Genomic DNA, 12,852 nt, shown 5'->3' with positions numbered 1-12,852 from the left:
ACCCGCCACCTCCTAAGGTTGAAAAAGGCTGTGGTAGTGGTGATGGTTTGGTTTCGGTGCCGTTGGTAGGGCCGTTCCTTTCTTCAGCATTGTCAACAACGAGATCGGGGATCGCCGGCTCTCTCTGCTATGCATGCCGGGAACCGTTGCCTCACCCTCAGGAGCTAGAGTAGGGCATGCTGGGACATGTAGTCCAGCTCTCTCGGCCAAGTGGCCTGGCGTAAACGTCGCCAAAGAGAGCAGGACGACTCGGTTTCCCAGCGCCCTCAGCGCGGCTGATCTTGACAGGCGTGTTTACGCGCCGAGAAGGCGGAGGGCCGGTCAAGATGGCGGTGGCCGCGCTGCTGCTGGTGTTCCCGTCTCCTTTGCCGAGGATCCAAGGCTTCCTCCGAAGCTGCTGGTCCCAGCTCGGCTGCCGCAGCCCGCCTTGGGGTAGGTCCTGGCTCCGTCTCCCCCTCTTTCGGCTGCCTCGCTTTTCGGCGCATGAGGCTAGTCCTCAAGAGTGTCGCGGGGTCTCCTCAGGGGCGGCTCTGCAGAGACTTCACCTCCCAAACGTGGGTTCCCAGCCGTTACTGGAAACCCAAGTGCCCTTTTAGGAGAAGCACCGCTGGTGACTCCGCTTTACTTGGGGCGGGAAGGATTTGTATTGTTTTGTTCTTGCTTTAGTTATATACATATATATATATATATATATATATATATATATATATATATATATATATATATATATATATATAATGTTTGAAATTGTTACTAGTTAAATTTGTTATTCGCTTCATCTTGCTCATTGCAGACCAGAGCAACTTAAAAATCAAAGGAGGAGACAAAAAGCCCAAACTTCACACAGATATATTTAAACCAAGGAGAAAAAGAAATACATTAAAAACACCCCACACACTTCTAAAAGGCTATAGATCAGGGGTCAGCAAGGTTTATCTTGCCTGGACCAAATCGGTCCTGCAGAGATCCCTCCATGGGCCAGATCGTGCACGCACAGGAGCGCATGCACCCACAATTTGCAGCACGTACGCAGGTGCAATTTCTGGCACCATAGAAGCGAGTCCCCGCGCTGCGCTGGTTTAGCCCAGTGCACAAGCGCGCAACTCAGTTTGGGGCAAGTTTGGGGGGGGGCGGTCAAACGACCTCTGCAGGCTGCTTCCGGCCCATGGGCCTTAGGTTGCTGACCCCTGCTATAGATGGTTTAATAAGACAAAGGCCTGATATAGAGGAATGTTTTCGTTTGGTGCTTAAGGAAACTAATGAAGGTGCCAGACAAACTTCCTTGAGGAGAGCATTCTGCAAACAGGGATCCACTGCAAAAAAGGCCTCCAGACCTCTTGTGGAAGAGGCACATGAAGAAGAACCTCAGGTGATGATTGCAGGGTCCAGGTCGGTTCCTACGGAGAGAGGCGGTCCTGGAATTATTGCAGTACCTTGTTTTGCGGCCAGGATCTGTTCCGGAGCCCCAGCCTCTAGCCAAAAAGGACGCAGGGCAAAATGCTGTGTCTGTGCACGTGCGAGGAGCGGTTTTGCGCTTCTGCGCATGCGACAAACCCAGAAGTAAGAGTCTCATTGAGCAAAACCACTTCATGAAATATTGTATCTAATTAATAAAGGTAAGCAAATTACCACAATAAATTATTTGTAACACGGTTGTTATTTTCTTTAAGCTCCTGCTTTAGCAATTCAGGGTCCAGCTTTTTTGCCTGAACCTATAGAAGAGAATGCTGAAAGTAAGGAGACTCCAAGCTTTCTAGACAGCATATTTTGGATGGCAGCCCCAAAATCAAGGCGGACCATTGAAGTAAATCGCTGCAGGCGAAGGAATCCTAGGAACCTTATAAAAATAAAGGTAACTCATCACATTTCTGTGTCTTTTCTCATCACATTGTCTTTCTCCCCTTATTTTTGTAGATTTTCTATTCAATGCTCCCAAGATCCTTGTAATTTCTTAATTATTCACATTAGTATTGTAAATTTACCACAGAAAATATGTCATTTAAAATCTGTCTGCAGCTCCTGTGCAGAATCTTTAAATTGTGGTGGTATTGCATTTTGCAAACTTAAACCTTTATGTATATTACTTTACACGAGGACTTTCTCAGGTTGCTGGAAAACAATGTATTATATCACAATGGTAATGAGATAGTCATTGCCCTACATGGCTCTTAGCATTTGTGAAATCTCTCTCTCTTTAAATTGTTCATTGCCCAACTGTTTGTTTTCTTTCTTGTCTTTAGCGAAACATTGATGTCTGTCCTCAGTGTGGCAACCTGAAACAGAAGCATATTCTTTGTGGCTATTGTTATGCAAAGGTTAAACAGGAGACAATTGCCATAAGGAAAGAAATAGGGGCGCAGGAGGGAGGACCACATAAGGCTCCATCTACAGAGACTGTTGTACTGTATGAGGGAGAGAAAGCCAGAGATGAAGATGAAGGCAAGCGGATCATAGAACGAACAAGGAAGCGCCCATCTTGGTTCACACAGGACTGATTATGTAGCACAGTGGAATCTTTGGTCGCAAAAACCTTGATGTTGCAGAGTAAAAATAGCTGAAAAAATGCTACTGATAATACTTATCCCCAGAAAGGGTAAATTTAAATTGTATTTTTTAATTTACCATTGTAGTACAGCATCACTGCTGTACTTTAAATGTTACAAAGAAGATTCTAAGGGAAGAAGTGTATGCATTTGGTAATTGTGCTTTTGGAAATTACCTGGATGGCTAATTTAGCTACTGTAATCTTAGCTGATTTTGTCACTGTATTAAAGTTGGTTAAGCCAAGTCAATCATTTGCAGGAGCAGATTCTTACGGCATCTATTTGGTCATATTACACTGTACTGTGCATTGGGGGGGGGGACCATGGATTTAAACTGCAATTGTAAATGAAATAAAGCATATTCAGCATTATAATAAATACTGTGTGTGGCTCCATTTGAAATTCTGTGAAATTTTGAGCTATGAGGAGGTGAGGATTGTGAGAATGTAAGAAGTCAGAGCAGTGAAGTGAGTTGACATGGATCTCTTGCTGAGTTGGAGCCCACTGGTTGAGAGGTTGTTTTGTTCTTTCATTGCTACTGGCTACATCTAAATAGTGACAGTTCTTGTAATATCTGTTTCCATTTAGAAGCTTGTAAAATAGCTAGTTGTGTTCGTGAGGACCTTTGAGAATCTTTAATGAAAAGGACAGCCACATTAATAGTTTGAACCAGAACTTGGGTACGCATGAAGCACTTCTTAAACCAACATCATTTCATTGATTCACCCACTAGTGACACAAATTTAATCTCGTTGATTAGATCAGACATCCCCAAACTTTGGCCCTCCAGATGTTTTGGACTACAATTCCCATCATCCCTGACCACTGGTCCTCTTAGCTAGGAATCATGGGAGTTGTAGGCCAAAACATCTGGAGGGCCGCAGTTTGGAGATGCCTGGATTAGATGACATTGAAGTACCATGTTGTATCTGCATTATGGGCTTGGAGTTTAACTTTTTTTTCATCTATTCTTTCAAAATCCTATTACTGGGCTCATCAACTTTCATCTCTTATAAGGGCCAATATTTTCCCCATGATACAAACTTTAGAAAAAGTCCTTGTTTGTAATGCATGTAAAACTTGCTGTTTTCTACCAAGTGACATTCGCACTTACCACGTTCGGTTGTTTATCTCCTTATCCATCAGTTCAAAGAACAAAGTTACTCTGTGGCAGGGGGAAAATAAGAACTCTGTCGCAAGTAAACACCAATTTTGTGCTCTAAATAAAAAGAAACAAATCAACATAGATGTGTTTGATTTCATGACTACTACATGGTTGATATTTTGCAGAATTTTGAGTTACTTAGCAGGAACTGGGTATAGAAGGACTGGGAAGAGATATGAGACTTTATGAAGCAAGACTAGAAGGTGTCGGAATAACGGGGGAGTTTCAAGGCTTCACGGCAGCATTGGCTCCTTTGATACCTCCTCTTTTTAGAATATTTTCTACATCCATCATGACTAGAAACCTGTAAATAAAGAGCTGAAATTTAAAGGAATTGAGATCCTTGGAGCCAAATTCTCAACAGAGAAGAGCACACAATCACATGGAATTGAAGCCCTAGACCAGGCATCCCCAAACTGCGGCCCTCCAGATGTTTTGGCCTACCACTCCCATGATCCCTAGCTAACAGGACCAGTGGTCGGGGAAGATGGGAATTGTAGTCCAAAACATCTGGAGGGCCAAAGTTTGGGGATGCCTGCCCTAGACAAAACCTGGCATGAGTGGAACACTGGCCATACCATACATTCCAAGTGTCCCTATTTTCCAGAGGAATAATAATAATAATAATAATAATATGCCCATCTGACTGGGTTGCCCCAGCCAATCTGAGCTGCTCCAAACAAAAAATATACAACATCACACACTAAAAACTTGCCTGAACAAGGCTGCCTCCCAGAATTATGATAGCCATCACGGGTTCTGATTTGATCCTGGAATGTCCTTATTTCCTCAGCCAGTGATGCTGGCGCCAAGCTCAAGAAGGAAGATGAGCCAGCACTTGTCCTGAGCAGCAGCGGCAGTGAGGGAGCATCCTGTTGCCTCTCCATGGCCACTGCTGTCTGCCTCCTCCCTTGGGCAGATTGTGGCGGCTGCTGGAGAGCGGGGGGGGGGGGGGGAAAGGCTGTTGCTGCTGAGGCTCAGTCTTGCATGATGTGCTGGCTGTGAGGTGCATGCAGGCAAAGAGCAGGGCTGCCCTAGGTGGGAAGAAAGGCGGAGTGCAAGGAGTGAAGTCTTTGATTTAATAATAATAATAATAATAATAAACCTGTGTGTGTGTGTCCAATCTTGCACCTTTCTAAAATTTATTTATTGGTGCGTTTCTTTTTGTAAATCTACCAAATAATAAAATAAAATCAGAATTAAGGGCAATGGCATGTGTGCTGTGTCCCATTGGTGAAGTTGTGGTGGCCCTTATTCAGATAGGAAATGCTTGGGGGGGGGGATGGGGAGGTCGAGGAGGTTCGGTTGGGAGGAGTGGGAAATGTCCCTTTTTTCATCTGAGGAAGGTTGGAGGGTATGGCATACTTGTATGAGCAATAGCCAGTCCCCTCCTTTCTTTACTTTCCTTGTAATCTTTTCATTTCCATTCAGTTACTGGCCTTTGGAAAACTACAGAACACTATTCTGAGTAGCTGTATTGGGAATGTAAATTGCAGATGTAGCAGGAGTATAATAACCAAATGCTTGGTCCATCTAAGGGCCAGATTAGGAGGTAGCCGTGTTTGTGTGTGCAGAGAGAGATGAGATGGATACATTGCTAATACTGTAGGTCAGAGATATGAGTGGACAGTAGGTAATGCTGAATATTTATGTACAACTTTTTATTAGTACTTGATGCTTCACATATATTTCACTGATCCTTACGAAAACCCTGTTAAGTGTTAGTCCATGTCCTATGTTCTACTGAGAGAGATGGTGGCTTGGGTAGGATCAGCTGGTGACATGGCCAAGAGGAAGATTAAACCAGGGGCTTATGGCTCATGTCTTTAGTCTACTGTTCTACGGAGGCTCTATAAAACTTAATGGTCTGTCTTGGTATTCTACATTAGCTTTTTGTGAGTTTTAGTTCTGAAGGAGTAAGCGAGTTAATTTGTAAGACAAAACAATGGATTATGCTTGTCATTCCGACAGACTACAACCTTCTCTATGGCACAATCCTCTCTATGGCACAATCCTCTATGACCCACTGAAATGAATTACACCTTTCAAAGCAATAGGTGGCAGTGAATCTCTAGTTATTTCAGACTGCGATACCAACATAGTCCATGGTGATACTAGTGAAAAATCTGCAAGTGTAATTAACTGCATTGGGAATAATTAAGAGAAAATATGATTGTTGACCCCAAGGTTTAGTTACTTTAATGCACAGATTTATCAGAAGTGCATTCTGATAAATGTGGGCATGTGATAGCTTCAATTGTAGGTATGTTTTCAATTCCTTTTGCAACTGGATGACATAGTTGAGTGATGGTATATGAGGGATAGTCAGTTGGTGGCTTACAAACTGGATTGAGTCCCTGAGGCAATTTTGTCTGTTGCCCTGGTGACCACCATAATTTTTAATTCATGGTATGGTAAAATCTTTAAGAGAGGAGAAAGCATTGTTTCCAAAAGTTAGACATGAAACATGCAACATTTATATCCTTCACTTTCATTCTGTAACAGCATTTAATCCTTATGCATGTATATCCTGGGCATACACACTCCATAACAGGGGGATCCTTACTGGTGGCAGCTTCACAGGTGGTTAAGCTTTACAATAAAGGAGTTTTGCTGTGTGGCAAAATACATTTCCTGTGTATTTTGCCACATAAGAAGTGTATTGGTAATCTCTGCTATAGAGGGGATACTTTTCCAATGGCTTTTTCAAGATGGTGGCAAATGCTCAGAAATCCATAGAAATAGTGGGGGAACACACAAGAATCCCTCTGAGAAAAGACCAGGATTGGCTCTGAAGGTCATGCAGCTTTCCCAAAGATAGCTACAGTTGTTACCATTCCACTTTTAGCATTCCTCCAGAAGTTCAGATGCAGGTGCAACTCCCGATCGTACGTTTCCCTCCCTAAACAGCAGGAGAATGGCTCTTGCTGTTAGCAATACCAAAGGGAATTCCAGGGCATCCTTTGTCCAGACTGCAGTTCAGAAGTGCTGGAATATTAATGTTCTTCAAGCTCAGAGGCCATTTTATTTATTTTTTACAGGTGGGCAGTGCTATCCCTAAAATGCAAATTTGTTTTTTACAAAATCATAATGAGGAATTTAAAAATACAAATGATCGTAGATACTATAAACCAATTAACCTTTTTTAAAAAAGAAAAAAGCTAGTGGGGCAATAGAGTGTAAGTGTATTACGTTATTAAGTAATGAACAGGGGAGTATTTTATCTTGATTTTAATAATACAGGAAACAGTGACCACTTAATAAAGCTAATTGAACAAATGCACAGTTTGTTGCATGAAACAGAAAAGAGAGCAAGGAAATCAGAAGGTAAAGCTGCACCCAAGGGTCCCATTATATTTGACACTGCTTTACTGGGAGCAACTGGGAATGGATTGCTATGTTTCCACTGAAGAAAGTACAGACCATTGCGAAAAGGCTTGATGTAGGGTAGAAGATTATATTTTAATTGGATGAGCTCTAATTATTGCAACTCCAAACTCTGCAGTTTATTTTTTCCTTAAAATGTATTTACACAAAGAACTGCTCACTGTGCCACAAAAGTGTGATAGGCTTAATACTCTTAATCTAGGTATTGTCCTCTGGGTAAGCCATAGTAAACAGAGGCCTCATCCACACTCCTGTTTGCCCTGCTGTTTCCTCCAGGGAAAACCCACAGCTTAGCACTGAAGCAGAACAAAGGGCAATCAGGTTTTCCACAGACCGCCATTTGCTCTGATTTAGCATTAAAGAGAGGGTTTTCCGGGGAAAGCAGTGGGGCAAGGGCAATAATGCTCAGACGTGTGCCTAGAAAGTGCAGGACTAGTAGAAAACCACTGGACCCACGCTTTCCAAGTGCAGGACAAGCAGAAGTGTGGGTGATCCCAGAGAGAACCTGCTTTTGAGTAAACACCCATGGGAATGGAACTTAATGTACATTGTATGAATGTTTACTAAAAAGCAAGTCCCTTATAGTCTTGTAAATGGTTATAGGACCACAGCTAAGGTTTCCAGTGGACCTTAGTTGTGACTATCCTTAGCTGAATTGGAGTCACTTTCATCAGCTGCTATTCGTTTCTGAAAAACCACACAGGCCCCACAGGCTCCATCTGTAAAAGAACAGCCCCCTTAGCGTGAGCTATAAGCATAAGGGGAAATGGCAACATATGAAATAACCACCAGGTAATCTGTTAATATGGGCTGATATTTGAACTTTTTCTATTTGTATAGGAATACAGTGGTACCTCGGTTTTTGAACGTCTCCGTACTCAAACGCCGAAAACCCGGAAGTAAATGCCTCGGTTTTTGAAGGCAGGAAATGCAGCATGTGTTTTGAGTTTTCTGTATTGAGGCTTCCGTTTTGAGGCTTCCACTTTCAGTTTTCGGTTTTCAAATGTTTCGGAACTCGAACCGACTTCTGGAATGATTACATTTGAAAACCGAGGTACCACTGTACAGATGGAATGGTGTGATGCTGTATCTCTCCCCCCCCCAATTATTTCAGTGGTTTGGCAGACGTAATCCAAAAGAGTATTCAGCATACAGTGTCAATTTCTTGACTGGACTGAATGAAAGATTAAAATAGTAGCTCTTAAGGGTCATTATTACAATGTTTTCAATAAAAAGTATAGCATGTACTGACCATCCATTCACAGTGCAATATCTACTCAAAAAGAAGTCTCACTAGTAAAGTAAAGGTAAAGGTAAAGGGACCCCTGACCATTAGGTCCAGTCGTGACCGACTCTGGGGTTGTGGCGCTCATCTCGCGTTATTGACCAAGGGAGCTGGCATACAGCTTCCAGGTCATGTGCCCCGCATGACAAAGCTGCTTCTGGCGAACCAGAGCAGCACATGGAAACGCCATTTACCTTCCTGCTGTAAAGGTAAAGGTAAAGGTAAAGGGACCCCTGACCATTAGGTCCAGTCGTGACCGACTCTGGGGTTGCGGCGCTCATCTCGCGTTATTGACCAAGGGAGCCGGCATACAGCTTCCAGGTCATGTGGCCCGCATGACAAAGCTGCTTCTGGCGAACCAGAGCAGCACATGGAAACGCCGTTTACCTTCCTGCTGTAAAGGTAAAGGGGCCCCTGACCATCAGGTCCAGTCGTGTCCGACTCTGGGGTTGCAGCGCTCATCTCGCTCTATAGGCCAAGGGAGCCAGCGTTTGTCCGCAGACAGCTTCCGGGTCATGTGGCCAGCATGACAAAGCTGCTTCTAGCAAACCAGAGCAGCACACTGAAACACCGTTTACCTTCCCGCTGGAGCGGTCCCTATTTATCTATTTGCACTTTGATGTGCTTTCGAACTGCTAGGTGGGCAGGAGCTGGGACCGAGCAACGGAAGCTCACCCCGTTGCAGGGATTTGAACCGCCGACCTTCTGATCAGCAAGCCCTAGGCTTTGTGGTTTAACCCACAGCGCCACCCGTGTCCCAGTACTAGTAAAGTACTGCAGCCTAAAATACTTGTAAAAACAATTGTTTGAAGGTTAACTGAGGAATTGCAAGTTATAGAAGCCTTGCTTTCATATGACACGACTGGGAAGGAAAAGCATTCCAAGTCATTACTTTTTAAAAGTGTGCTGCAAATATATTTTCCAGAGACAATATAACTTATTTCTATGTGACTTGTGTGTTATGGCTCTACAGGGTATCTCAATTAAATCTTACTCTTGTAGCTGTGCTACTGTATTCCATGGTCCTGGCAAGTGAGGAAGATAAGATGAATTGAGCTACTCTCATGCTTTATGAAACGCACAGAAATGAATGAGATAATACAAAGAAAAGGGATAATAAGAAAAGTGAGCCTGAAGAATGCATTGTCAGTTACACTAGAAAAACAAAATTAGCAGAGGTCATCAAGAGGGGAAAGTATGCAGAGTCACAGAAGGAAAACTTTGTAATGAATGGAGTTCTCTTCTGACTTGGAAGTCTCTTTTTCTGTTGTTTAGAGCAGCAGCTGGGAATCTCCAGGGTGTAGGACTAATGAGGCCAACATGAGACCATTTTCCCTGAGCGTCATATGACATGGCTCAATGCCTAAAGTGGGGTTTGTAAGCAGTTGATGTTAGCAAGTGCAAAAGCCTGGTTGGCAGCCTCAGGATCCAGCCTCCCAGCTGGAAAAGTCCCCTACCTCTTGAGAAGAGCTCACCACAAATTCATAACAAACACCTTCCTACTATAAACAATTTCACGGCCCTCTAGTGATTGAGCTCTGTGGGATATGTCAGTCAAATCCAACATTCTAAGAGAGGAGTAACTGCCTCTATGTGACAGTCAGTTTTGTCATTTGGTCGGTTGGTCTGCTGCTGATAGGAGTGTTAAGTAGTAAATGCTCTGATGGAGTCTTTTTAGGACTCACTAATATCTAGTATATAGTTTATATGTTATGTAACCTAAGTATGTACTCAATGAATCTGACACTAAAGTAGTTTATGTTATTACATTCAGGTTCATGTGTACAGTGGTCCCTCGACAACCAAACGCTTCGACTTCAGAAGGTTTCGACTTCCGAAGTTGACAGCCCCGGGAGTCTTTTCGCCGCGCGCGCCCTGTGCGCGTGTTCTGCGCCTGCACAAAGTGGTGCGCGCGGTCAGCGCATGTGCAGAAGCGCAGAATCGCGCTTAGCGCATGCGCAGAAAAAGCGCTTTGACAACCAAAGACCTCGACTTATGAAGACGGCCGCGGAATGGATCGTCTTCGTAAGTCGAGGTACCACTGTATTTTTCTTTAAGAAGGACAAAAGGGATTATCAAGCAGAAAGGCAGGAAGGTAGAAGGCATAATTATTAAAAGGACTCAAATGAGTTAGCAATACACTTGCTGCTGTGTAAACTCAAACAAGGAATTGTTTAACTCTGCTATATTACCGTATATAAATGTTCCTACAAGCTCCAGTGGCAGGTAACTCTTGGCAGAAGTGATGACCTTCTTGCTGTGGATAATGCTAGCAATACCCAGTCCTACCAGGGCCAGCCTACCCATGATGCAAGGTGAGGCAACTGCCTCAGGTGGCAGAATCCACAGAGGCAGCAGATCCCGATTCTGTAGTGCAGTGTTTCTCAACCTTTTTTGGGCCACGGCACACTTGTTCCGTGAAAAAAATCACGCGGCACACTACCATTAAAAAAGTTAAAAAATTTAACTCTGTGCCGCCCTATATGAGCGCTTGGCGGCTTTCGATTGGGTGCGGAAGACCATAGACAACTAAGTCAAAGGGACGCTCGAGGAGGAACCATAGAGATAAAAGAGAGAGCGGAGAGTGGTGGTGGTGCGGGCGGGGCAGGCAGGCGGGTTATGACAGGAATCGCCGCCATCTTGTGAAGGGCGCGCTCAAACGCAGCCATGCTGAGAAGGTTCTCCGCTCCGTACGGTAGTTCTGCAAATCGCCCTTCTCGTCGCCGCACGCCCCGCGGCACACCAGCCAGCGTCTCACGGCACAGTAGTGTGCCGCGGAACAGCGGTTGAGAAACGCTGCTGTAGTGGGCTACCCCTATGAAAGTATAAGGGGAAAACATGTTCTGTAGAGAGAGAAAATATTATGTAGAGAGAAAAATATTAGCTCGGCAAAGTGTTTTTAGGCAATAATGCACCTTTAGGGAATCACATTTCAGCCAGCATAGAGTTGTGCATTTTTAAAGAGCAGATTCATTTTTGTCCTGTTTCAATGGAACATTTTAATTGGATTAGTAAAATTTATTTTTACCTGACTCAGACCTTAGGGGATGGGTAAGATAGACACTGAAACAAGTAGCCCCTGCTTTATTCAGAGAGATGTGGCCAACTAAACCATATTCAGAGAAGAATCATTGAAATCCGTGGTCTACTCTGAGTATGATTACGTCAGATACAACCCAGAGGTAGCAGTTGGGTATTTGGTGGATCCAGGCTTCCTCAAACTCGGCCCTCCAGATGTTTTTGGCCTACAACTCCCCCTATCCCTAGCTAGCAGGACCAGTGGTCAGGGATGATGGGAGAACCGACTTTGAGGAAGCCTGATCCAGAGCTAGAACCGCTAGATCCACAGCTATTACTACTGATTGAGGACATGAACTCCGCTTTCAGGCAATCAGGATATATGACTTCCTCACTGTGCTGATCTGACAAATGCTGGGGTTATTGCTCCTGTCAAATATGCTGTATCACTGTTCATCAGAATCAATTGGCAACTGATTTCAGCAGGGTGGTGTCCGCTGCCAGTAATTTAATCCAGCTCACTTTATTGATGACTTAATGGCTTTGATTATAATGACATTGTCTTCCAGATAGCAGATGTCAGAGCTTTCTAATCATTTCCCCAACTATCACACAGAACCAGCCATTGTCTTCCACATGTGGTAGAGGTATTGAATTTACAAATAATAGGTTCATGTTGCGTCTTTTTGGCTTGTGAATGTGTGCGTAGAAGCACTCTAGTCACAGACTTTTCTTTTCGGGGTGCGAACGGCACCTCGGAATAGATTGAGTCTGTAACTAGAGGTACCACTGTACCAGCAAATGCCAGGCTTACACATTTCATATGGTGCTGAGTACAACTGCCACCATGATCCTGGCTCCCCTTTTTTGTCCCTTTTGGGTAATTCTCACCAGGCTAAACAACTAAACCAGTCCCGAGTTCAGAAATGATTAAATTGAGGCATATCATAGCCAGCCTAGACAACTGTCACATTGTTCAGAATTATTGTTTATAGTTGTCATTTTAACACCACCGCTCCCCGATAGTTGAGCTTTTAACAGCTACAAGGCAGACAGAATTTTAAGTTTTATTTTGTATGGAAATAAAATGATGAGGGGTAGCATTGCCTGTTGAATTGCTGTCTGCTGTGTCATTCTTAAAGGCCCAGAGCATCTGTCAAAAAAATAATCTGCAGCCCTAGCATCCAATGCATGTACTGTACTTTCATCTCATGGCTGAAAAAACAGACAAAAGCAGGGAAACTCCCTTCCCGGCACTTATACCAAATTGATCACAGTTGGCCTATGTGTCAAATAATCATCTTGCTAGCTTCCCCTGAAGCCCTGGGCAATATTTGAACTTTGCAATTTAATGATTGTGGGTGGCAATCCTTGGCAGTTAGCTGGCCTTCAAAATAGTTTGTCAAAGGTCTACCTAAGAAAGCTGAGGGTACTGAACAGAAGCATTCAAGAAG

At 43.8% G+C, this 12,852-nt stretch overlaps 1 protein-coding gene across 1 annotated transcript; it reads left to right on the top strand.

Annotated features, from left to right (window-relative positions):
• Positions 1-284: 284 nt before the first annotated feature.
• MRPL32 (mitochondrial ribosomal protein L32) lies at positions 285-2,507 on the top strand. Its single transcript, XM_035129525.2, has 3 exons — positions 285-432; positions 1,671-1,852; positions 2,241-2,507. Exons 1-3 carry the CDS (start codon positions 327-329, stop codon positions 2,493-2,495), a joined length of 543 nt encoding a protein of 180 aa, XP_034985416.2. The 5' UTR covers positions 285-326; the 3' UTR covers positions 2,496-2,507.
• The last annotated feature ends 10,345 nt before the right edge of the window (positions 2,508-12,852 follow it).

The sequence above is a fragment of the Zootoca vivipara genome, chromosome 12 (genome assembly GCF_963506605.1).
Source record: "Zootoca vivipara chromosome 12, rZooViv1.1, whole genome shotgun sequence".
Lineage (NCBI taxonomy): Eukaryota > Metazoa > Chordata > Lepidosauria > Squamata > Lacertidae > Zootoca > Zootoca vivipara.
Note: the sequence above shows the minus strand (reverse complement) of the source record. Positions and strands in the feature narration are given on the sequence as shown.

Coding starts and splice junctions, on each gene's coding strand:
- MRPL32 (XM_035129525.2), top strand. CDS start 327: ATGGCGGTGGCCGCGCTGCTGCTGGTGTTCCCGTCTCCTTTGCCGAGG. Junction 433..1,670: donor CTGCCGCAGCCCGCCTTGGG/GTAGGTCCTGGC, acceptor ATTTTCTTTAAG/CTCCTGCTTTAGCAATTCAG. Junction 1,853..2,240: donor GGAACCTTATAAAAATAAAG/GTAACTCATCAC, acceptor TCTTGTCTTTAG/CGAAACATTGATGTCTGTCC.